The 26,132-nt window shown below is 39.0% G+C and overlaps 2 protein-coding genes and 1 long non-coding RNA gene across 3 annotated transcripts in view; 1 reads left to right on the top strand and 2 right to left on the bottom strand.

Annotated features, from left to right (window-relative positions):
- The window catches only part of LOC120433716 (CD209 antigen-like protein C), a 7,542-nt gene extending 732 nt beyond the window's left edge, over positions 1 to 6,810 (top strand). The window contains exons 2-6 of the mRNA XM_039600470.1: positions 3,865 to 3,966; positions 4,306 to 4,500; positions 5,025 to 5,167; positions 5,473 to 5,576; positions 6,072 to 6,810. Of these exons, the coding sequence (XP_039456404.1) occupies positions 3,865 to 3,966; positions 4,306 to 4,500; positions 5,025 to 5,167; positions 5,473 to 5,576; positions 6,072 to 6,231 (704 nt within the window). The 3' untranslated portion in view covers positions 6,232 to 6,810. The remainder of the gene's footprint in view (positions 1 to 3,864; positions 3,967 to 4,305; positions 4,501 to 5,024; positions 5,168 to 5,472; positions 5,577 to 6,071) is intronic.
- Positions 6,811 to 9,563: 2,753 nt separating this feature from the next.
- LOC120433715 lies at positions 9,564 to 12,515 on the bottom strand. Its single transcript, XR_005608715.1, has 3 exons — positions 12,461 to 12,515; positions 10,123 to 11,071; positions 9,564 to 9,999 (listed from the first exon to the last, which is right to left on the bottom strand). It is a non-coding gene; the product is annotated as an uncharacterized LOC120433715 (long non-coding RNA).
- Positions 12,516 to 12,608: 93 nt separating this feature from the next.
- On the bottom strand, positions 12,609 to 24,358 carry LOC120433729 (C-type lectin domain family 4 member E-like). The gene is made up of 10 exons (XM_039600518.1): positions 24,108 to 24,358; positions 23,044 to 23,172; positions 22,857 to 22,943; positions 22,486 to 22,647; positions 21,426 to 21,568; positions 16,604 to 16,707; positions 16,041 to 16,177; positions 15,465 to 15,604; positions 13,663 to 13,766; positions 12,609 to 13,300 (listed from the first exon to the last, which is right to left on the bottom strand). Exons 2-10 carry the CDS (start codon positions 23,120 to 23,122, stop codon positions 13,162 to 13,164), a joined length of 1,095 nt encoding a protein of 364 aa, XP_039456452.1. The 5' UTR covers positions 23,123 to 23,172; positions 24,108 to 24,358; the 3' UTR covers positions 12,609 to 13,161.
- Positions 24,359 to 26,132: the final 1,774 nt, after the last annotated feature.

Here is a 26,132-nt window from a genome sequence, read left to right as displayed (position 1 = left end):
GCGATTTACACTACATTCAGTCATCCACCCATTCACACATACATTCACACACTGGTGATGGCAAGCTACATTATAGCCACAGCTGCCCTGGGGCGCACTGACAGAGGCGAGGCTGCCGGACACTGGCACTATCGGGCCCTCTGACCACCACCAGTAGGCAACGGGTGAAGTGTCTTGCAAATATGCAAAATGAATGTATGTGTGTCTGGATCAGAAAGTCAGACTGGCTTTAAAAAGGTACTTTAAAATGTACTTTTTATAGTATTATACAAAAGATTAATGGGACAGGAGTGCGAAGGCCTTAGAATTTGTCTTTACGATTTCTTCAGTATTAAAATAATTAAGTTACAAATATCAGTATTTCCACTGCTACAAACAAACATAACGGTTGATATTTAATTAGACAAACATTTTTTCAAATTATAAACATGTATGTTTTAAACTGGACTTAGTAACGCCTTTGAAAGAGTCCAGAGGACTGCTGTGTTTCAGATGGCCCCGGTGTGTACGGCAGGCCGTCCTCCTTCTCCTCTCTGTCCTTATTTTTATCCTCGTCACTGCTTTCGACTCCTTTTTCTCGACTTTTGCATAGTACTACTCATTCTTTTAATATTATGTTCATCTGGTGGCAACACACTAATTACCTACGACCAACAAACACTTTGGGCCTTCGTTTCTCTCAATCTCATGGCTCGGACTCACGATGGACTTTGGGGGGTGCCACACTAATGCGCTCGGTCTCCTCTCAAAGTCCATCGTGAGTCCGAGCCATGAGATTGAGAGAAACGAAGGCCCAAAAGTGTTTGTCGGTCGTAGGTAATTAGTGTGTTGCTGAGAGTCCTTAATGATCTTCTCTTAATTACTGATTCAGGGCATTCTGCTGCATTAGTCTTATTGGATTTGTCCTCAGCCTTTGATATGGTCGACCATAATATTTTATTAACGAGGTTAGAACGCACTGTGGGCATTCAGAGTGAAGCCCTTAACTCATTCAAATGCTCTTGAACATTCTTCCTCAACTGCATCCTTATGCTGTGGTGTGCCCCATGGCTCTGTGCTTGGCCCAGTGTTATTCTCATTATACATGCTCCCCCTAGGCTTAATCTTTGAAAAATATAACATTTCTTATAAGGATGGCTTCCGGGCAACTCCTTTATCCTGAATGAAAAGAAAACGGAAATTGTGGTGGACAACCATATCCTCTGGGGCCTATTAGCTGATACCCTTGGTTCCTTAGCCATTTCTCTCTCTGACACGGTCAGTAACTTAGGTGTCCTGGTGGATAGCTCTTTTGAATTTAACAAACAAGTGTCCTCTGTAATCAAATCTAGCTTTTATCAACTGCTCGTTATTTCTAAAGCTAAGCACTATGTTCCTCATAAAGATCTTGAAAAGCTCATTCATGCTTTTGTGCGACTAGATTGGATTACTGTAATTCTCCCTACTTTGGGCTTCACTCTGCTCTCCTTCAGAGACTTCAGCTTGTCCAAAATGCTACAGCATGCTACAGCTCGCTACTAGAAAGCATGCCTCTATCAGGGTGCCTCTATCACCCCTGTTCTTGCTGATTTGCATTGGTTACCCATCAAATATTGTATTGAATTTTGTATTGTATTGTAAAGCACTTTGGTGTACCGCTGGTTTTTTAAATGTGCTATATAAATAAAGTTGTATTGTATTGTATTGCACTTACTTTAGGTTGCTGCCATGTTGTAACACCGTTTAATGCAGTAACCTGAACCTATCCGTTATAGACAGGCCATCTTTGCACTAACATGCCACTCTGTACTGTCATGTCTGTTGCAGCAGAAAGTGAAGCGAAAGTGGGAAAAAAAAGATGAGAATGGAGTAAGGAGATGAACAAAAAGCGAGCCTTTATTTTGGGGCTGAACAAAACAACAAACAAAAGGCCAAGGTAGACTGAGATAAAATAACAAAACTACACTGGGAAAAAGCTAATAAAACATGAAACATGAAACTAGGAACCACAAATCAGAAAAAAACAGAACCTTGGAGACACGAAGGAAGGTAACCAGAAAAACCAATAACAGACAGAGGAAGACAGAAGACTAAATACACAAAAGGGTAACAAGAAAATGAGGGCCAGGAAGGAAACACAGCTTTGGCTAATCACACACACACACACGAGACTAGGAGGAAGTAAAACAGAATACACCAGTGATTCTTAAAAAATGGGCCCCGAGCCATACCTTGAGGGCCGTAAAAAAATGTATGCGAGGGCCACGGGACATCACAAGTTATTAAGTGAAGAAACCAGGGACTCCTGTTATCCATGAAAATGTCAGTTACAATACAGCTTCTCACCGCTTGGGGGGAGTTGTTTAATTAGCCTCAATAAGCAAGCAGAAGCAGACACTCTCCCTACTGTTTGCAGTTTGCAAAAGATATGAAGAAGTTCTTAAAACACAAAAATGAAGATGAAAGTGACAACCCCCCCTCCCAAAAGGCAAAATGTTTGCGCAAGTACAACCTTAACTTCCTGAATTATGGGTTTGTGAACGGAGGAAACGAGGCGGAATTGAGAGCCAAATGTGTGGAGTGTGGGCTAATGCTATCCAAGCACTGAAGCCTTTGAAATTAAAACACCATCGTGAAAAAATGGATTGGACACTACATCTAGCCATCAGTACAGACATAAAGAATAAAAATTTATACCATTAAAAAAATACATATAGATAAACTCTGTTTAGCGCTCTGTATGTTTTCTAATATAAAAGGGTGGATGTGAAAACCTTTTATCCTCTCTCAGATGTAATGAGAGGTAAGCTGGGAGGACTTCAGTCGCGTTCAATCCCAGCTTTCTTGACAACCTCTCCTTTAAGTTATACAGGTTACCTGTCCTAGCCAGATATGGCATCATTGGGGTTCCATTGCTGATCCAAACTTGATTAAATGACTGGCTGCAGGACCAAAATTAGTAAGTCAACATCAGACAAACTTACAAATTCTCTCGCAAAATGGATTTCTCTGGACTGTATACCACTATCAGTGGTAGAAGATAGGGGGTTAGACAATGTGTTAAAGATTCAGATGAGGAAGCCGTGTGTAACAGACCGTGTGAGTTTGTACAGAGCAGAATCCACCATCAGCGAGACAGACTGCCTGCTGCAGTGGTGGTCCAGTCGAGCGGGGACCCACCCACAGCTGTGTGTCCTGGCCTGCAAGTATTTGATTAGTCCTGCCACTTCTGTCCCACGTGAGAGACTGTTCTCACTTGCAGGTCACATAGTAACAAATAAGAGAGCTGCCTTGAACTCTGAAAATGTGAACAGGCTAGTTTGTCAGAGTAACTGGCTGAAAGAGACGGACAGTAAATACAAATGGAGGTATTGTGAGTAAATTGGGATTGGTATTTTTTGCACTAAAATATTTTTTTCTTTTCTTAATTGGATAATAGTTTTGTTAAGAATTTGAAATGTTATTTTTAAAGAAAAGTTTGACTTCTTTGGCCTTTCACAGGACTACAGTTTATACACAGCTTGAGAACAGGTGCAGTTTTAGTGCTGGGATAGCTGCACAAACCACATATGAAATGTGTGACTCCTTCAGAACTTAAAAAAGAACAGACTGAAACCTGTAATACTTTACGACCACACGACTTTACCACATGACCTGTGCTGCAGAGCTGAGCTCTCAGAAATAATCCACATACTTGCATGCAATGTACAAAATATATGTCAATATATTTCAAAGCCAAACATTTCAAACCTTACAACCCAGCACCTTAAACAAACCATATAGGTAAGGAAGAAGGGAGAAAAACAGGAAAATAGGTATTTAAAATCTATTTTTACTGTTGTACATTTTATTGGATTCCCTGCCTTTACTTTCTTTTTTTTTAAGGTCGAAGGAGCTCTAAGAGGAGTTTCTATTTAGGGGTTATTCTCTGTCTGAGCCTGCTGAGTGTTTTCCTGCTGGTTACACTGATCACTCTTGGTTTCGTCTGTGAGTTGCATTTTCATTAATACTTGCTCGACTGATCAGCCACCATCAGCCACAGTGAAACTGCAAACATTCAGTTCAATTAAATTCAATTCAATTCAATTCAATTCAACTGCCACTTCTTATGAATGTTGACAAACAAGACTTAAAACATCAATATAATGAGACCATAGCAACAGTGGTTCCTTAATCTCATACAATAACTTACATATTTAACATATTACATATTTAACGTTTCATTACCTGGTGGCAAATTTTGACCATATTTTTGTTTAGCTACAAAATCTGAAAACCATGACATTTTTGTGTTTAAAAAATGAATATTATATCTCTTTATTTCAGACCATAACTGCTTATATGATTCAGCTAAACAGTCAGAAATGAATAACCAACTTTCCTCCATGGGTGAGGAGAGAGACCTTCTGAATGCAAATCTCTCGGCTGTGAGTAACCAACTTTCTTTCATGACCGAGGAGAGAGACGTGCTGAATGAAAAGACCAAAGAGCTGAAAAGGCTGCTGTGTTTGTCCAACCAGAGTGAGTCCTTGTGTAGGCTGTTGTGTGTTTTACTCAAAAATTCAATAATTCAGTTTTAAAAAATCAAACTTCATCATAGGAATATGTATTTATATTGTCAGTTTTGTTTAATCTCTGCTTGTCACTATAAACCTGCATTGTAGAAGTGCTTATCACAAATTCACATTTACAAAAAAATCTGATTGGTACAATAATGAGTTCCACAAACACATAAAGATGTTAGATCCAGTTATCCTACAGTTTCTGATTCTATGAGTGTTACCCTAGTAGGTAACGCTGAAACTAACTGAAGCCAGGGTGGAGACTCGACTAGCTCTAGCGGGCCTACATCAGGATAACGCTGTCTTCTGATGACGCAACTAACAACCCTAATAATTAAGTACAGTTAAAACCACACTCGTTAACAGCAGCTCTCCTCTCTCAGGTCCTTGGTCTTGATAAATTGACTATTTTATTACTTTAGTGGCCAGAAAAATAGGCCCCAGGAATTTGTAATTTATTTATTTTTTTGTAATTTCTTCCAGATAAAGCATGCCCTGCAGGATGGAGCAAGTTCAGTTGTAGCTGCTATCTCCTCTCTGAAAGGTCTGCTTCCTGGGCTGAAGCCAGAAAGGACTGCAGAGACAGAGGAGCAGATCTGGTGGTTATTGACAGCCCAGAGGATCAGGTACAGTGTTTATGTATGTGTGTGTTATTGTGTTTGTAGAAGAATATCTAACCATGCAGTTTAAGGCATGGTTTACAAATTTAAGTAACACAATGACAACATTTAACAATTTCAATCTAATATATATCTTCAGTGCAAAAGAAAAATGTAACAAAAAATATGTCAAGAAGTTGAGAAAACTCTCATTTTAGTGTTGGTTTGGGACTTTTAAAGGGCATGTTTTTCTAAAACTGGGATAAACTGCTCACACTAAAATTGTGATTTTAAACTAAAATAAAATGTTTGGGTTTTTTAATGTTAAACAGACTGCCCTCTCAAATATTGCCACAACAGAAGCTTGGATTGGTTTAAATGACAAAGAGCAGGAGGGAACATGGAAATGGGTAGATGGAACTCCACTGACTCTTATGTAAGTGTTCAGCTTGGTTCAATTTATTATTACTTTTATTAATTTTCCAAAAGATATTTGTTAGATCTGTAGATACAATCAGCTGTACCCATACTGGTGATCATCAGTGACTTAAGCCAAACTGCAAGGCCAAAAGCTGTGTGATGTGATGTGTAATGTAAGTAATGTGTAATGTGTAATGCATGTGATATGTAAGATGACTTGTTTGGCCACATTGGGGGTAAAACAAGTTATTATAGTCAAGACATGATATCTCTGCAGGTTTGACTGTGTTTGACTAACTGTATACTTTGTGTAGGCTCCTTTAACAACCACCATGTCCTGAAAAAAAATAATTTATTGGTTATCTGAAGTTTTGCAATCATAATTTACAGTGTGCTTATCAAAGCTTCTATCAAAGCTGCTGATGGAAAAGTTGGCTTACAAAACCCCACACACCCACACCAAATGTCAAAACATTTGCTTACTAATAATAACATAATGTTGTTTTCACAGACCTGCTGGAAATTGGCAAGAAGGTAATCCTGATAATGGTGGTGGAAGTTCACATTGGGGTGAAGAGGACTGTGTACATGTCAGAACTGATATGAAAAAGTCCTGGAATGATCGCTCATGTTCAACATCTTTTAAGTGGATCTGCGAAAAAAACCCATAGAGCCCCTGTGCAGTTTCTTGAAGATGATCTAATTATAATTGCTTTGCAGATTTAGCTGTGATTATAACATAGTTGTTTTATTCTATCATAATGAGGCAATTTGTTGTAGCTAAAAGTGTGCATTTTTTTTATGTCAGTGAAGACTGGGTCAGATTGTTATCAAACGCCTGTGGTTTTTATTATTCTAGCATTCTTAGGTATTATTAATCCAGTATTTGAAGATTTGATTTTTGTGTTAGTTGAATTTTTTTAGATTCTAACACATTCTGAGTTTTAATTTTGTTATCATTGTTATCATTATTATTATTAGTAGTAGTAGTAGTAGTATTAGTCTTTGATTTCAGTTTTTACGTGATGCTTGTTTGCTTTGTTCATACAAAATACGAAAACACAGAAATGCAGGTTCATTTATATTTTTCTTTTTATCTATATTATATCACTGTATATAGTGACATGAGAGTTTGAAAAACCAAACAATTAATAATTACATATATCGGTGTATAAATAGTCCTGTCTCCCTGTTTGTTTAAACTCACCAGGCACAGTTGAATATCCCAATAAAGCATATCCTACCTCCTTTTCCTATTTACTGCTGGACCTCCTGGAAAATCAAAGTCAAAGTCAAAGTCAGTTTTATTTGTCAATTTCTTCAGATGTACTTGCCATACAAAGGAATTGAAATTACGTTTCACACTGTCCCATGCGTAGACATAGACAACAATAAAGTGCAGATGCACAACATTTAGGTAACATACAGGATATAACAAGACAGGACCTACACATAACATATAATAAAGTGTTCCACAGTGCGCCCTGGAAAGTAGTGTACTAGTCTACTTGACGTAGTCCCAGGTTGTGGTTGGTAAGTGTTTTTGTTTTAATGCAGCATAAGACTGTAGCAGCAGTAATAGTAATATAAATAATATAAAATAGTGCTAAAGAAAATACTAAAAATACTAAAAATATATAGCAGCAGGTGTGTGCAATTGTAATGCAGAGGTAGTCGTTTCCGGTCAGGAATGTGGAGAGTGTTTCCTTGTTGTGGAGTGTGTGTGTGTGTCATGACCTCAAATATCATGAGGTCAAGGAAAGGGGTGAAGGAGGATTCATAAGGACTTAGGAAAAGAGAAGTGTGGTGATCAGAGAATCTGACTGTCTTTACAGAGTAATGTGTGCCATATTGAAGCTACAGTTTTCAGAAGTTAAACTCCTACTGCAGGCAGGGCTGGACTGGGACAAAAAACCGGCCCGGGCATTTTGACTAGAGACCGCCCCACCAGATATTAAAGCCATAAAGCCTTTGAATGAAAACAAACGCTGTTGTGACAGTGATGTACACTGTCTTTTTGGTATATGTATGATTTCTATACATTTTACGTCAGATAAAAACGTTGGTCGTAAGATTCAGATAATTATTTAATAAAAGGTAGACATTTTAAATGAGAATAAGAAAGAAATGTACTTCTTTGTGTCCCCCTTTCCCTGTTAATGCCCTACCTGGCCCATGGCAACACTTTGCTAGACCCGCCCCTGCACAGTTACCAGCTGTCAGCTCCATAGAAAATGATCCTGGTGTTATTTGTCTCTCAGAAACAGTTAATAACTTCCCTTCAACTCATTCATGTCACCTAAAAGGTAAACCTGTTTCTCCATCACCTGTTCAGCTCTGATGATTCAGTAAGGACATCTCCTGGTTTCATCTTCATGTTTCCCTCTCACCACATATCCAAACCGATATCATGACCAGCAGCTTTTACGGCTGTGGCTCCAGCAAACATCAGCTGATACTAGAAATTAATATTAAATAAATTCTAACAACAGCTGATCAAGCTTAAACGTGCTGCTGTTGTTTAGCGCAGCATCCGCTGGTTTCCTCTTTCTGGCGCAAAGTGGGCGATAAACAAACAAGAGAGAAAAGCTGATCATCTGTATAGAAACACAGTCATGCTAGCTAGTACACAGTACAAGTTATTGTAACTGACTGTAAAAAGTCAGCACAATGAAAATAAACTACACCTAAACTTGGTTTATATCTGACCCAGATAGACTGTTATTTTTACACATCGGCCAGCATCTGGCCAATCCACCACCTCTCATTGTTCATGCCGTTACAAAAAAAATAAATAAGTCATCTGCCAACCGGACAAATGCCCGGTATGCCCGATGGCCAGTCCAGCTATGACTGCAGGTCATGTAAATGAGAACTGCCAATGAATAATGTAACTTCAAAACTATGGTTGAAGGGTTGTTTAGGATTTATACGAGCAAAGTAAAATTCCCTCCATCCATAACTTATAGATGACCCAAAGTAAAAATTAATTTGTGATAACTCTAAAGGATGGCAGTACAACAACAGACATAATAAAACAAACTGAGCTACTGCAAACCTTGAAGACACTTTGATCTGTTAATATAGTTTATAATCTTAGCTTAGAGAGCATTTAAGATTCTCTTGTTCTCAAGACAGGGTAATCCATGACAAGAAGAAGATTTTGAGCAGCATAAATTCATAGTAATTCATAGTGGTTTCAGCAACAGGCTGTTGGCGCAAAGTGGAATGTTGCTTGTGGCTCAATGTGACTTGATATCATTAATGAGGGATACATTTGATTTTTTGTTTCACGTATCATAGACCAACAAGTTATTTATAGCAGTTTAAATACAAGCAAACAGTTTTGGGCAAAAACCGGAAATCAGTTTTTGGCAGACAATCACTTTTTGGCACAATACCGGTCATTTTTACACATGTACTGTATTATATAAAATATATAAACAAAATGTCTTTGAAACTTATAGAATCTAATCTTTTGGTTTCTTTTTTTACATAGCACTTTATCAAACTGTTGCCTGCTACAGAGTTACAAGTATTATACTAGTAGTAATATAGCATCCACCATCTCCTGCTTGCATATTTCTGAAAACATCTTTGTGGTGTGGCAGCCGTCGATTGAGCGAGCCCTGCAAACCCTGTGGATGGACGATGCAGTGGACAGTGGGAGGAAGCATCCTAAAGCTCTCTTTGCAGACCACCCTGTGTGATTCTCCATTCACCGACCAGAAAAGACAAACCGCAGGTCTCGGTTGCAGATGCCCATCCATGTCTGATCTTGCTTCGGCAGATTCAGCAACGCTGCCAGAGTCTTCCTGTGATCGATTACAGTTGTTAAAGAAACGGTCCAGGAACAGGTCACTCAGGTTAATCCTGTGTGAACAACTGTAAATATTGTTTTTTCATCTTTACATACTGTTGGTGTATTTGAAATATTCTTGTTGAGTTCAGTGACAATTACTGTTTGTTTTAATCAATTTATTAACAACATAAAACCTTTAAAATAATGCAACACATATAACAATGTAACAAATATATTCAAATAAATAAGTATCTTAATGCATAACTCATTTTGGAACCAATCTTTCAAGAACTGAAAACAGTGTGTCCATCCTCTGCCTGCTCTCCTGCGCTCTCCTCTCCTCAGCCTCCCTTTGCTTCCTCATGTCCTCTCTGATGAGGTCTAGCAGCTCATCAGCCCTGTCTCTTCTCCTGTTCCTCCCTGTTGTGGGTGGCTCACTCTCTTCCTCCTCGCTTTCGTTTTGGTCACCCACTGCTGCGCTTGGCCCTGGAGTGTCCTCAGGGAGAGAGGAAATTTGGACAGGAGACCTAATGGAAGGCCTCTGTCCTATTACCTCATCCATGAGGGCAAACCAGGGACAAGTAGCAGCAGTGGGCTTCCCACTGACTCCCTGTCCTGACCCTGGATACTTGCAATCCTAAAGGCAGAGGTAATAAAAAATGACAGTGGACAAATAAAAACAACACAACAATTCTTAGTAATTGCACAATTATTAACTTGTGTTCTTAAGAATTATCTTCTTGATAACACACATACGTACTTTGTATTTTTTAAAGTTATCCCATGTCTTCTGGCCTGCAAGGGGGTGACTTTCCCCTGCAGGCCCATCTCCAGTATCGTCCTGTCGGTCCCATAGTCGTTTGGTATCGGGCCACGACAGTTGAGGCTCTGGTGTGAAATTTATGGTTTTCCGGGTTTGTATCGTTCTCTGGGTCTTTTCCTGTGTTGTAGTTGTGTGTCTTAGTTTGAAAGAAATATTTACACGTTACCATAGCGACCGGGGCGCATTAAACCGGTCCATGGCGCAAAAAAAGGTTGGGTACAGCATGAGGGTTAATAAAACCATACTCATATGAATATGATGTGTAAATTGATTTATTCTTGTACCTCCACGCCACAGTGGCCCAACTCTTCACCCCAGTGAAGAGGTGATGGTTTTCTCCTCGTTTTAATAAATTGAGCCGTTTGGTCTTTGTTCCCCACAACATATCACCATAACGATTAATTCGAAAAAATCAGTATATAGTTTAGGGTTATTTAAATTTTTTTTTTTTTTAAAACATGTCTATGCAGATGCCCATAGCTTAAAAACACAACCGCTATAACAATTTAACTTTTGTACAACCAGATTTTCATATACTTACATTTGAAAGTGTTTTCCTCTCCCACTTCAACCACCATCATTATCAGAAAAAAAATCTCCTGTATACCCCACAATGAATCCTGGGATATGGTAGGACACGAAGGATACATCAGACCCATCCTTAAAATTTGGGGAAAAGTAGGATGCATTTGTCGCCACATTTGAAGGACTCTTTGAATTCGGACAGCCTTCGTCGTGTCGCTGTGATGTCATTGCCTCCAAATATGTCCTTCGGAGCATCCTTCCCCTGAATGCGGACACAGCTGTAGAGTTGTACATTTCCGGTAGCTTTATTTTGCAGTCAATCGCTACTGCGAAGATGGACTCCAAAATCATGTCCAAAATACTAAAACGGAAAGATCGCATTAAGTTACAAAGAACAGGGGGAACACTCACCCTTGCTGTGTCATAAAAAAAAAATCAAAAGATCAATTTTTACATTTAAAGAGTGTAGATCGATTGGTTGTTTACATCACTCAACACAAGCAAAACTGCATTACAAAATCATCGTCCACATTCAGAAGCACAGTTCTTATGATTTAAACAGGCAAATGTTCAGCATTCAAACTACAGGTGAACAACAGTCAAAGCCAGATGTTTCTGCCGTTATGTCAATATCAGCCAGTCAAGTATACATTAGAGATGGCACGATACCACTTTTTTTATGTCCGATACCGATACCGATATCATAAATTTGGATATCTGCCGATACCGATATGAATCCGATATAGTGTATTTTTTAATCAATAAAACTGTTTTTTTAATATCTTGCTGCATTTTGTATAAGTTCATACTCAAGTTTAAATAAACAACAACACTAAAGCTATTCTGTTATGCCTGCATGTAAAAAATACACTGCACCCAAAATATTTCATAGTTCAGCAACACTGATCAATCTAATAAACTTAAACCTACTCCATCCTCCCTATTCTGGTATTTTAAAGAGTACTTAGCAGAAATATTAAGCAACCTAACTAATAGGGTTGCAAACTCCCAGCAAAAAAAAATAGGGAACCACCCACCACCCTCCACCTCATGATGCTTAATCGATGTAATCAACTTTAATTTGATGCAGGGTGAAAAAAAATGCAGAGAAATAAATTATTTTTCAAGAATAATTAAATAGATTCAACATCTTTCTTCAACAGAATTGCAGAATTCACAGATGGTATCTTCCCAAAGGAAAAAGTACTGTAGCTTACTAGTGTATATTAGACTTAAGAGTTACTATATACAGTAATGGACTTCTATACATTTAAATCAGATTAAAACTTTGGGTGTAAGATTCAGATAATTATTTATTAAAAGCTAGACATTTTAAATGAGAATAAGAAAGAAAAGTATGTCTTTGTGCCCCCTTTTCCCTGTTAATGCCCTATCGGCCCCCCTGGCTAAACTTTGCTAGATCCGCCCCTGCACAGTTACCAGCCGTCAGCTGCGTAGAAAAGGATCCTGGTGTAGAAAGTAATATTAAATAAATTCTAACAACAGCTTATCAAGCTTAAACGTGCTGCTGTTGTTCAGCCGCTGGTTTCCTCTTTCTGGTGCAAAGTGGGCCAAAAACAAAGAAGAGAGACGGACTCGCGACAGAAAAGCCGATCAGCTGATCATTGAGCAGTTTCATGATTGAAGTAGCCGCAGGAAGGTGAGGGAGAGAGAGAGAGGCAGTCGCTCCATATATCGGTTGTTAAGCTTAACATGGGAATGCTTTATAAACATTCAGAGATGAACTTACACACTTGCTTTACTTCTCTCTGGGATAACTTCCTCGGAGATGAAATGCTGGTTTGGTAGCGAGGCTACAAATACACACAGCCGCTCTATCACGTGACGCACACTGCTCCGACGTGCTACGGTTATGAGCCGAGTTACGCCGTGTCGCAAGTTTTGTGAGGTGTTTTTTTGATATTTAATGGATCGGATTACATTTTTTATTTCTCGCCGATATCCGATCCAGTAATTTAGGTCAGTATCGGACCATCTCTAGTCAGAAACAGACATTTGTTTCAAAGTAAAACAATAAATAAGGAAAATGATTAACACAGACATGAATATATACACTCAACTACAAAGAAATAAGAATAAAGGAGGAACTGAGAAACCCTGCAGGAAGTAAAATTAGACTTGAGTCTTGAAACAAAAGTAGGGATCACAAACTGACAGTTACCACCAGAACAACCATACAGTCAAAACAGAAACACTCAAAAAATAATAATGATGATAATAAAAACAATATCACAAAAAAAAAAAAAATTCAAACAGTAGAATAAAAATCAAACAGAAACCCCAAAACCATTTATATATGAACAAAAAAGAAAAAAACCATACCTAGCAACCAAACACCTAGTCATTTCAGGCTGAAATTGAAATACAGAGTTATAATTTTTGTAATCAAAGATAAAACAAAACATTTATGAATAGATCATCTTTCTGAAATCAGTTGTTTTCTGAAACTTTTTCGCAGATCCAATGATAAGAATATGAACATGGACGATCAAACCAAGTGTTTTTTTCACTTCTGACAGAAACACAGTCCTCTTCTCCACCATTATTAGGCTGTTCTGTTGCCCAGTACCTAGCAGGTCAGTGACAAATACATTATATTGTTATTATAAAGAAGGAATTAAGATGTAAGCTGGCAGTGGGGTGGGGGTTCTTTTCAGGTCATGATGGTTTTTAAACAAGCTTGCATAAAGTGTGCAGATGGGAAACACACCAGTTCTGAACACATGGATCGTAGTTGTTTTTACAGATACAGTTCTTTTAGCTACCTTGTGGCCAAAACAAAAGATTAGCACACATCTTTACGCTATTAGCAGTCAACCCACTGACATGTAAGCTCACCATTGTGTTTATATGTGAATGCATCTGTCGGTTTAACAAACTTCTCTTGGAAATTCTGTAAAAAGAATAAATTGAACCAAAGTGAAGACTTACATCAGAGTCAGTGGGGTCCCATCTACCCATTTCCATGTTCCCTCCTCTTCTTTGTCATTCAAACCAATCCAAACTCCTTCTGTGGTGATCGTAGAGAGGAAGTTCTGTTTAATATGAAGAAAAATCTTTTTATTTTACTTTAAAACCACAATTTTTTTGTCTATGCAGTTTATTTTATCTAAGTCTCTTTTAAAAATCCAAAGCCATCAGCACTATTATTTTCATCTCTTCCTGTTTCCCTGTTACAGTTTACAGATAACACTGTTGTAATTTCCTCTCTAAAAATATGGTAACAATTCCGGCGTCACTTCAGTTCAGTCTCTGCTTCTGCTCTGGCCCCAATCTGTAACAACCACCTCTTCCCCCCATCCCTGGTGTACTCCTCCTTCTGTATATGGGCAAGAAAATGTATTAAATGTTTTTATTATTTTTTTTAAAGATAACATTTTTCTCAGCTTTAGTGACCTTTGTTGTTTGTATGATTTGCCTTCGTATCATTTGTTGCGCTACTTCCAAATAAGACACTGTGCATCTTCTATCTCGCTGGAGTTTCCAAGCCAGCCCCCCAAGCATCGGTGGGAAGACTTATTTCAGTTGAAGCCTCACAGGAAGGCTCTAATATGACAAATATATACTTTAATTACGGCATCGGGCAATTACTCAACCAAAAAAAATTGCTTTCTTTCTAGTTGGGAGCAGGAACTGGGTCTTAAGTTTGGGGAAGATTACTGGGACAAAGTAATTGACAAAATTCATACCTCAGCCTCACGTGGTTATTCAGTTTAAGACAGTATACAGACACTTCTCAAGATCTAGACTATCTAAAATATACCCTGGAATTCCTGACCTGTGCAACAGATGCAACACCTCCCCCTGTGATTTAACTCATATGTTTTTTGCCTGCCCAACACTTCAGTTATACTGGACTTTTTATTTTCAAGTGCTCTCTCATGTTTTGAGTGTTACACAAACCTTACCCACTAGTTGCCATTTTTGGTGTTTCTATAGATGTCACCCTAAACCTTAGTAGTAAGCAGCTGCATGTTATAGCTTTCACTTGGTTGCTGGCACGACGTACAATTTTGCTGTCTTGGAAAGCTCCTCACCCTCCAGCCCAATCACATTGGCTGGAAGATGCTATGTTCGTTTTAAAAATGCAGAAAATAAAATTCAGAGTCAGAGGAAATGCTAATAGGTTTTCACAGGTGTGGCAGCATTTTATCATTTACTTCAATACACTGAAAACAATTACAACAGACTAATTTTTAATACTATTGGGGGTTTTTTTGTTCTGTTTTGTTTTGTTTTTTTGTTTAGAACATTATCTGTAGAACTCTGGAACACTAAACATGTTCTAAAACTCTCATATACATCATGTAACATGCCTTTATTATTATTTTTTGATTGTGTTAAGTCTAAAAAAATGTGTACTTTGAAATTAAAAGCTATTTACATCAAAAAATAGTAGTTTTAATTTATTTAGGGGCGTAATTTCCAAGGGGGTTAGGGGGGTTATGGACCCCCCCCCCTCGCGCCCCCAATAATCAGACCCAACAAATATAACCCCCAATAAAATTATGAATTATCTTGCATAAATAGGCTGTTAATTTTCTTTACTCATTTCAGTTATTACCAGCAAAATAGTTGCATGTTTAATCATCTGGGAATTTACCCAGATTTATTTATTTATTTAGACAGAGATCTTGACACCGCCAGCCCCCCCCCCTCCCAATGTTCAGCACAAAGTTACGCCGATGAATTTATTTACAGCTCAATAACACACACATACATAAACACTATACCTTTTCTTCAGGGCTGTTAATAACCACCAGATCTGCTCCTCTGTCTCTGCAGTCCTTTCTGGCTGCATCCCAGGAAGCAGAGTTTTTAGAGACGAGATAGCAGCTATGGTTGAAGCTCCATCCTACAGGACATGTTTTATCTGGAAGAAATTACAAAAAAGTAACATTTCAGTTTATGAATGATCTTTTATGAACTGTATAACAATGCTTATTTGAGTTCTGTTTAATTAATTAAAATCCTCCAAAGACTTGATCACAAAGCTCTAAACAGTCTATTTACTTGAGTATCACTATTTATAATATAGTAAAACTAATAGAAAACTTTTAGCAAATACAACAATTTAAATGTTAAACACTACAATAAAAAACAGTCCGAAACCCCAAACTTAACCACTTTCTCAAGTCTTCACTAAGATAAAAGGAAAAAATACAAATTTTTAGCCACAACAAAACAAATCATAATTATAAAATAAAACCGAACAATTAAAATCTAGAATTATAATCATAGATAAAACTGAACATTATCAATAAAAGTAAAGAATTAAAATTTAAAAATTTAAATTAAGGAAACTGTACTGTGGTTTGGTGTATTTTCGCAGATCCATTGATGAGAAGATGAACAATAATGATCATTCCAAAATCTTCCCTCATCCGTTCTGACATAAACACAGTCCTGTTCTCCACCATTATTAGGTTGGCTTTTTCCCCAGTACCTAGCAGGTCAGTGACAACAACATTACTTCATTATTATTGAGGAAAAAATGAGCCTTTGGTGTTTGTGTGAGGAGTTTTGTCAAACAAATTTTCCATCAGCAGCTTTGAGTTTTAATAAACACTGGAAATGATATATATTTGATTTTACTTTTTTCAGTACATGGTGTTTCTTAGACAGGACTGCTCAAAGTATAAAGACAAACACATAAGCCCAGATTACACAGACATCTTGACTGATATAACTACTGCCTTGGCTCAGTGTGGCAAAAAACAAGTCATTTGCATGGATCTTTAAGCTTTGAGAAGCCGTTTGGCTCAACCAATATGCAAGCTGAACAATCTGTATTCATCTGTGGATTTAACAAATTTTGGAAATCTTTTGGAAATTGAATAAAAGGAATTAACTGAACCAAGTGAAGGCTTACATCAGAGTCAGTGGAGTCCCATCTACCCATTTCCATGTTCCCTCCTGTTCTTTGTCATTTAAACCAATCCAAGTTTCTTTTGTGGTGATCATAGAGAGGAAGGTCTGTTTAACATGAAGAGAAAACATTTCAGTTTTGAACCACAATTTTTAATTTGCATTTACATATAAACTATGAAATTATTTTTATGTCATAGTTCGCATGCGAGAAAAAACATAATGTGAGTAAATGATGTAATTTCACAGGCGCAGTTAAATTCATCGCTTCTAAATTTAAAGAAAGCCACGTGCTTAGAATGTGCATAAAGAAGCCATTCGACACAAAGATTGTCTGCTTTGCATACACTGCTATTTGTTTTTAATTTGAAAAATTGTTTGCCAAATAGTTATCAACAGTTATTCATTTCCTTTGTAGCAGTGGAAATACAGATAACTATCACTGGATTACTTTACTGTTGAACAAATCTGTTGAACTGTCTCCTTAATCTGATGTGCAACATAGCTCTTGTGACTTAGAAAAGTCACTATAATGAGAAGAAGGCATCATTCCTAAGAAAAAAAAGTTAAAACTGCATAAACTTATTATTATAAAATGTGAATGAATGTAAACTGTGCCTATGATGCTGCCTTTGAGTGCACGTTGATCAGTCAAACACAGCTGTACACATCTGGCTGCAGAGCTTCACTGACTGTGGGTTCAGGCACCACTGTAATAATTCATCTTAATAATATTACATATTCTCTGAACAGTCAAACTGTGGAGTGGACAGGAGAGGGGGATGTTACAGGCTGTCTTTAGTAAGTAGCTCATTTGTCTGATCTGAACTAGTGTCTAATAAAACAGTTATCACTGTTGCTAAATCTAAAGGGTCTTATAGCTACATTATGCACCATCCTTGAAGCTGCTTCACGCTAGGTGTGTAAGTTTTTATGCTTTGTGGTTTTACTGTATCTGTGCAGCTAACCAGCAGATTTACTTTAGTCATGTCTGTTGTAGATCCATCACTCTGGTCTTGGGCCTTGGACCAGCACTCATCTATCTGCTGTCTTTTGTCACTGCTCAAATATTTGTTGTACAATTTTCTTTAGATTATTTAAATTTTAAACTGGTAACTTTTTTTATTTGGTAAAAAATAAATTTTTATTACAATAAAATGTACAAATGTTCTGAATTAAAATATTCTTCAAACTCTATATAATTGTTGAGTCTTTAAATTGTACACCACAGCTGAAGCTGATTCACTGTAGCTAAATCACAATTTGTTAGTTGATTCATATGATTCTAATTGTGCTACATGGGATGTACTGTGCACCAGTGAATGTACTGATTTATCACTGACTTCACTTTAATACTGAAAAATATCTTTAAAAACGTATAATTCTAGGGTCGGTTTTGAAGTACTTCTGTCCAGTTATGGTATGTGCTGTTACACGTGTTTGATGCAGACTGAGCAGCGTTTCGTTCAAAGTCAAAGGAGTTTGCAAAGAAAAGCGTCTGGACTTCTTTGAGTTGCTCTCATCCGAGAAGCTTCTTCAGTTCTAAGGCCAAATGGCCGAGAGTCCCAGATTTAAACCCAGTGGGAGTATCCCCCCAAGGAGGGACAAAGGACCCCCTGGTGATCCTCTAATCACATGAGCCAAGGTGTGAAAGCGGGTGTGGGACCTAATCAGCCAGGGTTTCGGGTGAGCTCATTGTGAAACCTGGCCCCACCCTATCATGTGATTTCCCGAGGTCAGATGGCCCAGGATGTGAGTGGGCGTATAGGCGTCTGGGGAGGGAACTCAAAACTGGATTATAGATGGCAGACAGTTGGTGTCGTAAACCACCGCCTCTGTTCAAAGATGGTCGCTCACAGTGGACATAGATGGCCTCTTTCACTCCTCTTTCAAACCATCTGTCCTCTCTGTCCAATATGTGAACATTGGCATCCTCGAAAGAGTGACCTTTATCCTTAAGATGCAGGTGGACTGCTGAGTCTTGTCCTGTGGAGGTGGCTCTTCTATGTTGTGCCATGCGCTTGTGAAGTGGCTGTTTGGTCTCGCCAATGTAGAGGTCCGGGCATTCCTCGCTGCACTGTACAGCATACACCACGTTGTTCAGTCTGTGTTTTGGAGTTTTGTCTTTCGGGTGAACCAGTTTGTGTCTGAGTGTGTTGCTGGGTCTGAAGTTCACTGGGATGTCGTGCTTGGAGAAAACTCTCCTGAGTTTCTCTGATACACCGGCTACATAGGGGATGACAATGTTGTTGCGTCTGTCTTTCTTATCCTCCCTCGCTGGTGTCTGATCTTCTTTTCTGTGCCTCTTTGCTGACTTTAAGAACGCCCAGTTAGGATAACCACATGTTTTCAGTGCTTCCTTTACATGTGTGTGTTCCTTCTTTTTCCCTTCAGGCTTAGAGGGAACAAGTTCTGCCCGGTGGTGTAGGGTCCTAATTACTCCAAGTTTGTGTTCCAGAGGGTGATGGGAGTCAAAGAGGAGGTACTGGTCCGTGTGTGTGGGCTTCCGGTAAACTTCACTGTTGAGGTTGCCATTCTCTTCAACCAACTTCATTCTAAGCCAAAGACTAGAAAATATGGTGAGGTCTCCCCTGCAGAATTGGTTTTCCCTGCGTCGGGAGCACGTGCTGGGCTGTTCAAATCAGGGACAAACAGTATCCCACATTCTTGATTTTTATTTCACAAACACTTGTTGTAATGACTAACTACTCCTGACATTTTGGAGATGTTAGCTCTTTATACAGTAAAGTTACAGTGGGATACAAATAATATCAGGCTGATCCTGCCACGATTTGTTCCCCCGGTTCAAATCACGGACAAACAGTATCCCACAGTTGTTTATGTTTTTAAACCCATTTTGTACAGAGAGGCATTTTTTGAAAAATGTATTGATAGCAATGTTGAATATTATTACATGGGAAAAAATCACACCGCAACGCCTCTACCTTTCTAAACGGAGGGACAGTAACTGCATGTGTATGTAAGCATGTAAAACCTGAAGATAGTCAGATTAACAGTAACAGTATTTTGTCTCTATCTGCCATTCTGCAATCATCTCATGTAAACAATAACGTGGCGCACAGCGTGACGTGAAAAAAGGCACATACCTTTGACGTTGCGTGACGAACTCTGTATTCCTTGTCCACACATAAACGCAAAAAAGGAGTTTTAAAAAAAATCTCCGTTTTCGGTGATTCGAAACGCCGTTTAAGTGTGGACGAAACAGCTGCGTTTTCAAAATTACCCGTGTAGGTGTGGACGCAGCATAAAAGAATTAGTAGTGTATTTTATTACTACCTGTAATTTATTGCAGATTACTTGTATTTGCTTAATTGTTTACTAAATGTTTACGGTATGAAATAAACCGCAATGGAGCAAAATATGGGTGTGTGGTTGGAGGATGTGTTTGTGCGTGTGCGTGCGCGCGTGCACGCGCGGGGGGTGGGGGGCGTGAACATTTTTCTTGTAAAACAAAGGGGGGCATAGCAAAAAAGTTTGGGAACCACTGGATTAATGGGACAGCAGTGAGATGGCTTCACAACTGCAGAACTTGCCTCTGGTGTAAAGGATTTGTTTAGTAGTAAAGTAATACGGTGACAGTTGTTCGCATTTCCACTGCTACACATCAAACAATAACAACTGATAACAATTTGGTAAACTTTATTTTTCAAAATGTAAACAAATATGGATACAAGTAGCGCTTATGTCATATCCACTGTGTAACTGAGTTCAACGCAGTAACCTGAAATGTCCATCAAGGTGACCAATCACATTAGGACCCCCCTTCTCCTTTGCACTACTGCCCCCAATAAAAAAAAAAAAGGTAAATGGCCTGTATTTGTATAGCGCTTTACCAGTCCCTAAGGACCCCAAAGCGCTTTACACTCAGTCAAAAGTGAGTTGATTCGCACAAGCAGGATTTCTCTCCGAGTGCAAAGAGCTAAACACAAGAGCGTGAAACAGCAGCACTGTTTTACTAAAGATACATTTCCCAACAAGTCATACAGTAAATCACTCTCGTTATCCTGCAACATGCTCTGGCCATATAAAGAATCGGTGTGTGGCAGTATGTCTGTACTGTCTTTAAGAGTCTCTGCAGGCCCCTCCTTATTGGGTGTGCTGTTTGGGTGGGCTTTGACCTGGCAGGTCCTGATTGGCCCCACTATCAACAGGCTAGATTTTTTTTTCCTTCATAAAAAACTTCATAAAAGATTTGAGGAGATTTTGCTGATGATGCACTTTAATTCATTCATCCGTTCACTTCCACTTAACCTTTTCAGGGTTGTGGGGGGTGCTGGAGCCTATCCCAGCTGTCTTAGGGCAAGAGGTACACCCTGGACAGGTCGTCAGTCTATCGCAGGGCTAACACAGTGAGACAGACAACCATTCACAGTTATGGGCAATTTAGAGTTTCCAGTTAACCTATCCCCACTAGCTGCATGTCTTTGGACTGTGGGAGGAAGCCAGAGTACCCAGAGAGAACATGGCCTGATGATGGATATGAACTCAGGACCTTCTTGCTGTGAAGCAACAGCGCTAACCACCGTGCTGCACGCTTTACTTCAGGAAAGATGATTTAAAATATTCATATTCATCATGGTTTTTAACTTTATTCTATTTGTGTAAACAATAAGAAGAATTTTCTTTTTTCAAGAAAAACAGAAAACGTCTTTTAGTTATAGGGTTTTTTTTTCCTAACTGAGACAGTTATGTGGTATATTGTCTAGATATGTGTTGATTAAATTCTTAAAAGTTTCATAGTTTTTGAACAAAACAAAACTTCAATGGTCATTTACAACACAATAATGCACACATAAAAACTGTACCTGTTTTTCAGCGCTGTCAATAACCATCAGATCTGCTCCTCTGTCTCTGCAGTCCTTTCTCGCTGCATCCCAGGAACGAAAGCTTTCAGGAAGATGATAACAGCTATGGCTGAAACTGCTCCATCCTACAGGACATGTTTCATCTGGAAGAAATTACAAACAAGTAACAGTTCAGCAAGTTAGTCAATGATATTTAAAAAATCCCCAAAAGTTGATTTTGTTCATCTGGATGCAGCATTTTCAGTGGGAGAAAACATTTCATCACTCATCCAACTGACTTCTTCAGTCTCAGCTGACTGCAGGTTTCCCCAATCTTATAAACAGGACATTTGCATAATGACTGAAACTAGGAACTGGAATCCCCGAGCCGCTTGATCATACATAAACTTCTATGCACAGTCTTTAAATTTGCTGACTGTTACATTTGTTTGCTTGAGTTTTTTTTTTTTTAACATGGTTATCATTTTAGTACTTAATCTATTTTATTTCAATAGTTTATCAATCACACCAACAAGACCCGTAAACCGTGAGGGTGTGGAGGTAAACACAGACGACACGAGAGGTCTCGATTAACACTCCTCGTTTATTCCTCATCACAACACAACTGAACACTTTTCCCTCCAAAACATAGCAACAACACTTCCTGAGAACTGGGTGTGAGTGGAGCCCTCCAGTGGTCCACCACAAGGGACACATTTCCTGCTGGGAAATTAAAACAGAGTGGACTGTGTAAAAAAAATAAGACAATGAAAACACTGTAGACTGACTGTTTGTTTAATCATTTTGTTGGTGAAAGTTGGACCCAGATCCATTGATGTGCTTTATTAATTTACCAAATATGGTAGTATTGTGGTCACATTCATTTCTGCCACTAAACTATTATTGTCTTGGCTGGAATGACCATATTGCTGATGAGACTACCCACAAATATTATGACTGCATGGTGGTGAGAACTGTTGTATTAGCACTGGTGACCTGCCCAAGCTGTATGCTGCCTCTCATATAAATAAATATTCACGACAAGTAAAGTTTGCTTTTACTAAGAAATACAAAAACTCACTCTTTGACACACTCTGGTTGAACAAACTCTGCAGCCTCTCCAGCTCTGTGGCCTTTTCAGTGAGCTTGACTTGCAGCAGGTCTCTCTCCTCAGTCATGGAAGAAAGTTGGTTAGTTATTGCTGAGAGTTGTTCTGCTGAATCACTGCCTGAAATAAAATGGTCTGAAATAAAATGTATTAAGATTTTTGATAAGCAAAAGGCCTTTTGCAGTCATTCTGAGTTTTCCTTCATATTTGTTCATTTCTATTAGAACTAGGCTGGAACTATCCCCCCACCAAAATGAAAAAAGAAAAGGAAATATTGCAGTTTTACACATTCATATAGCGGCTGATGATGTTTAGAATAAGTAAAAATGAACATCCCAACTCACAGAAAAAAACAACAGTGATAACTCCAGCCAGCAGGGCCAGTGAGAGAATAACAACTAAATAAAATCTGGACTCAGAGTTTCTTTGACCTGAAAAGAGGGAAAGTGGAAATAAAGAACCCAATAAAATGTACAACAGTAATAACAGATGTTAAAATACCAGTTTGTATTTCTGTCACTTATTTCTTACCTGTGTGATTTGTTGAAGGTGTTGAATTGTCAGGTTTGACATATTTAAGACTGGCATACATTTCCTCCATTGCATACATGGATATGGATTATATCTTACAGCTTAGCTCTGCAGCACAGGATATGTGACCTGTGAAAGTCTCACTGGCTTTAGTATTTTTTTAATTCAAAGGAAGTCACACATTTCACATATTTGTGCAGATATATACGACCACATAAAGAAAAAAATTAATTGTTGATTATTTTGAAAATTAAAGTCGAAAATGTGTTTTGAGAAAAAACTACAAATGTGGAGGTTACTGGTGTTATTTTAAGACAAAGTCCCACTTTTGCTATATCCTGTACAAAATAACTTCTGTAGACGAGTTATTGAAACAAAATGATCTGCCATCTTGTGATACAACGTACATCCTCTTTGTTGCACAAGAGCGTAACCTTGCATAAACTTGCATCTGTCCAATTCCAGCACTTTCATTTTGCACAAATCCACTCTTCTGAGTTTGTGTTTTTCCGTCTTACCAAATACAGCTTTCTGCCCCATCTTTCCAACGTCCTTATATTCATATCAGCACACTGTGTTTATGTGCTAAAAGATAAATCATTTCCTTCCTTGTAACTAAAACTGATTTGAAAGTATGATTTCACTAACTCAGAGTCTTATGTGTAAATGTGTAATCTCCATATTTCGACTTTTTTCTCAAAATAGAGTTATGACTTTAATCTCAAAATTCTGACTTTATTCTTAAAGCGGTCGATAATTTATTGATAAGATATTGGTATCTTTCTATAGCAATGAACTAATGAGCTCTATAATGAACTATAATAATTGCAGTTGTTAGTTAGTTACTTTTGAGATATAAAATAACACAAAGAGATTTCAATTAAGCATATATTATACTGACAAGTTCCCCACTTATGGACAGCTATGAGAAGATCTGATGCTATACAGTTCTGAGGAGTAACACTAGAACAACAGAACAAGAAAAGCATATGGCCTTCAGAGTGAGCAGGAAAATAAAATTGCTACAGACCTGAAAAGAAATCTGTCTCAAGACTATCATTTACCTTGTCCGGTGAATGACACACTGAAGGGTGGATGATACACTGAAGGGTGGATGATACACTGAAGGGTGGATGATACACTGAAGCAAGAATAGTGGGAGGACGCATTGATTAAGCTGTGTAGCTTCACTTTGCTACGTGGCAGGGAGGCCGGCCAAGAGTTTTGGGGCAATTTTTTGGAGCCCTCTATTACTGTGAATGATTATGATCATTCTCACACTTACCAAAAACATATTTTATTGTCTAAACTTTCAGTAAACATACACTTGTAAAACTACATGTGAGAACTGTTTGTTGCTGTTAGATGTAACCCATGCTGATAAAGCAAGGAAGCAGATCTGAAACAGGTTTGTAGCACCATCCCATTGTCAGCACAACATATTTTTACCCATCTATGAAATGGTAGTAAAAGTCACCCACAAATGTGACCTGGGGTTCATTTACACTCAATATTGAAAGTGATATAGTACTAATTGGGATACTGGATGTCATAGGCCCACTAAAAATAGAATACATAAAATGCATTTACTGTAAATATGCAAACTGCTTTATTATTATTGTTATTATTTTATCATTATTGTACTTTAAATAAACAGGAACAGCAGAACAATCTCTGTTGCCTGTTGGGGTGGGGGGCTGGGAGGAGGAGTTGGCCGTCCGATTGGGAGTCGATGCGGAGTCGGGGCGGTCTGCTTCTCTCCACCCCAGGGAAAAGGGTAACACTACCTGGGTCTGGGTGCAGTTTCCCCCTCCAGGGGCAAGGGTACCTGGACCTGGAGTATAGAGTACGCTTGGGGAGTGTGATTGTGTGTACAGTGTCTATTTATGTTTTTCTCCACGTTGGGTGAGTGCTGAGTAATTGCATATGAGAGCATGAGGGTGGGAATGGATGTTTGTCTGTGTCTATGTCAGGTTGGGTATCAGTCGCCACCTCTCTAGGGACATCTCAGGCCTTCCAAGGTATGGAGGCCTATCTCCCCCCAACACTCCCCCTGCTGGTGGCAGACACACTCAGACATCGGTGCATTGGTGGTTCTTGGTGTCCGGGGATGGGCGTTCAGGTACGCACCGGCTCACTCCTGGTGGCTGCTTGTCAGGGCCTGGAGCCTGAGGCTCGCTCGGGCCCCTTCGGGGGGGTGGGGTGCCCTCGGCCTCTCAGCCTGGTACTCGGTCACTCTGGCACAGCTGGCTGCCGGCGGAGCTCACGGGCACGTCACTGCAACCTCCTCTGGCTTCGGCTCTGCGGCTGTTGAGTGACCCCTCATCTGGGGCTCTCCTCAGCTCTTTCTGGGATGGTGGCGCAGCTGCCCCTCCGTTGGTCTTCCTTGGTCTCTTGTGTTCTGGGGGCCTCTGGATGTCTGGAGTTTTGATCTCCTCCATACCTGCTTCATGCCCTGGAGGACGGGGCTGTGGCCCCCCACACCCTCTAGCAGATCGTTACATGAAGGAAACTTTTTAAAATCTGAATGATCGCATTTGTTCAGGAAGGAAGTGGGCCTCAACTTTCACTGTGGGGTTAGTAGTTTTTTCCCCCTCACTTCTAACAAAGCTTGTCTCACTTTGCCTGCTTGGTAACATTACAGTTTACACACTTTTAACCCAGTTCTCCCACTGTGTTTCCCTCCAGGACATATGTGTGGTGTTCACATGCTTCATCAAGATTGTGCACCTTACAGGAGAACCTGAGAAGAGTTAGAGTTAGTTAGATTAGTGCAGATGAGCCTTGACCAGTAGATTCAGGAGTACTAGAAACTATAAGAGATGTTTCTTTATCTGCTGTGTTCTTCTAAGTTTACAGTGTGCACAACAGTACAACAAAAGATCTGTCCTTGACGACTCACAGCTGGGGTGCAATCCAATATTATAGCATAATACAGTATTTAGAAGCTTTGATTTCTGTTCAGTATTTTATCATTTACACAACTTTATCAACTAATTTTAAATTGTTTTCCCCAAATATATGATGTGCTCTGCTCCACTGTCAATTCCTCTCATATGATCTCTCACTACAGGACCAAAATTAGCCAT

This window comes from Oreochromis aureus, linkage group 16, assembly GCF_013358895.1.
Source record: "Oreochromis aureus strain Israel breed Guangdong linkage group 16, ZZ_aureus, whole genome shotgun sequence".
In the NCBI taxonomy this organism is placed as follows: domain Eukaryota; kingdom Metazoa; phylum Chordata; class Actinopteri; order Cichliformes; family Cichlidae; genus Oreochromis; species Oreochromis aureus.
Note: the sequence above shows the minus strand (reverse complement) of the source record. Positions and strands in the feature narration are given on the sequence as shown.

What these genes read in the sequence shown, in the direction of transcription:
- LOC120433729 (XM_039600518.1), bottom strand. Translation starts at nt 23,122, where the DNA reads ATGTATGCAATGGAGGAAATGTATGCCAGTCTTAAATATGTCAAACCT. An exon ending in TATCACTGTTGTTTTTTTCT is followed by an intron (nt 22,648 to 22,856) that starts GTGAGTTGGGAT and finishes ATTTTATTTCAG; the next exon opens with ACCATTTTATTTCAGGCAGT. An exon ending in GGGACCCCACTGACTCTGAT is followed by an intron (nt 13,301 to 13,662) that starts GTAAGTCTTCAC and finishes CTGACCTGCTAG; the next exon opens with GTACTGGGCAACAGAACAGC.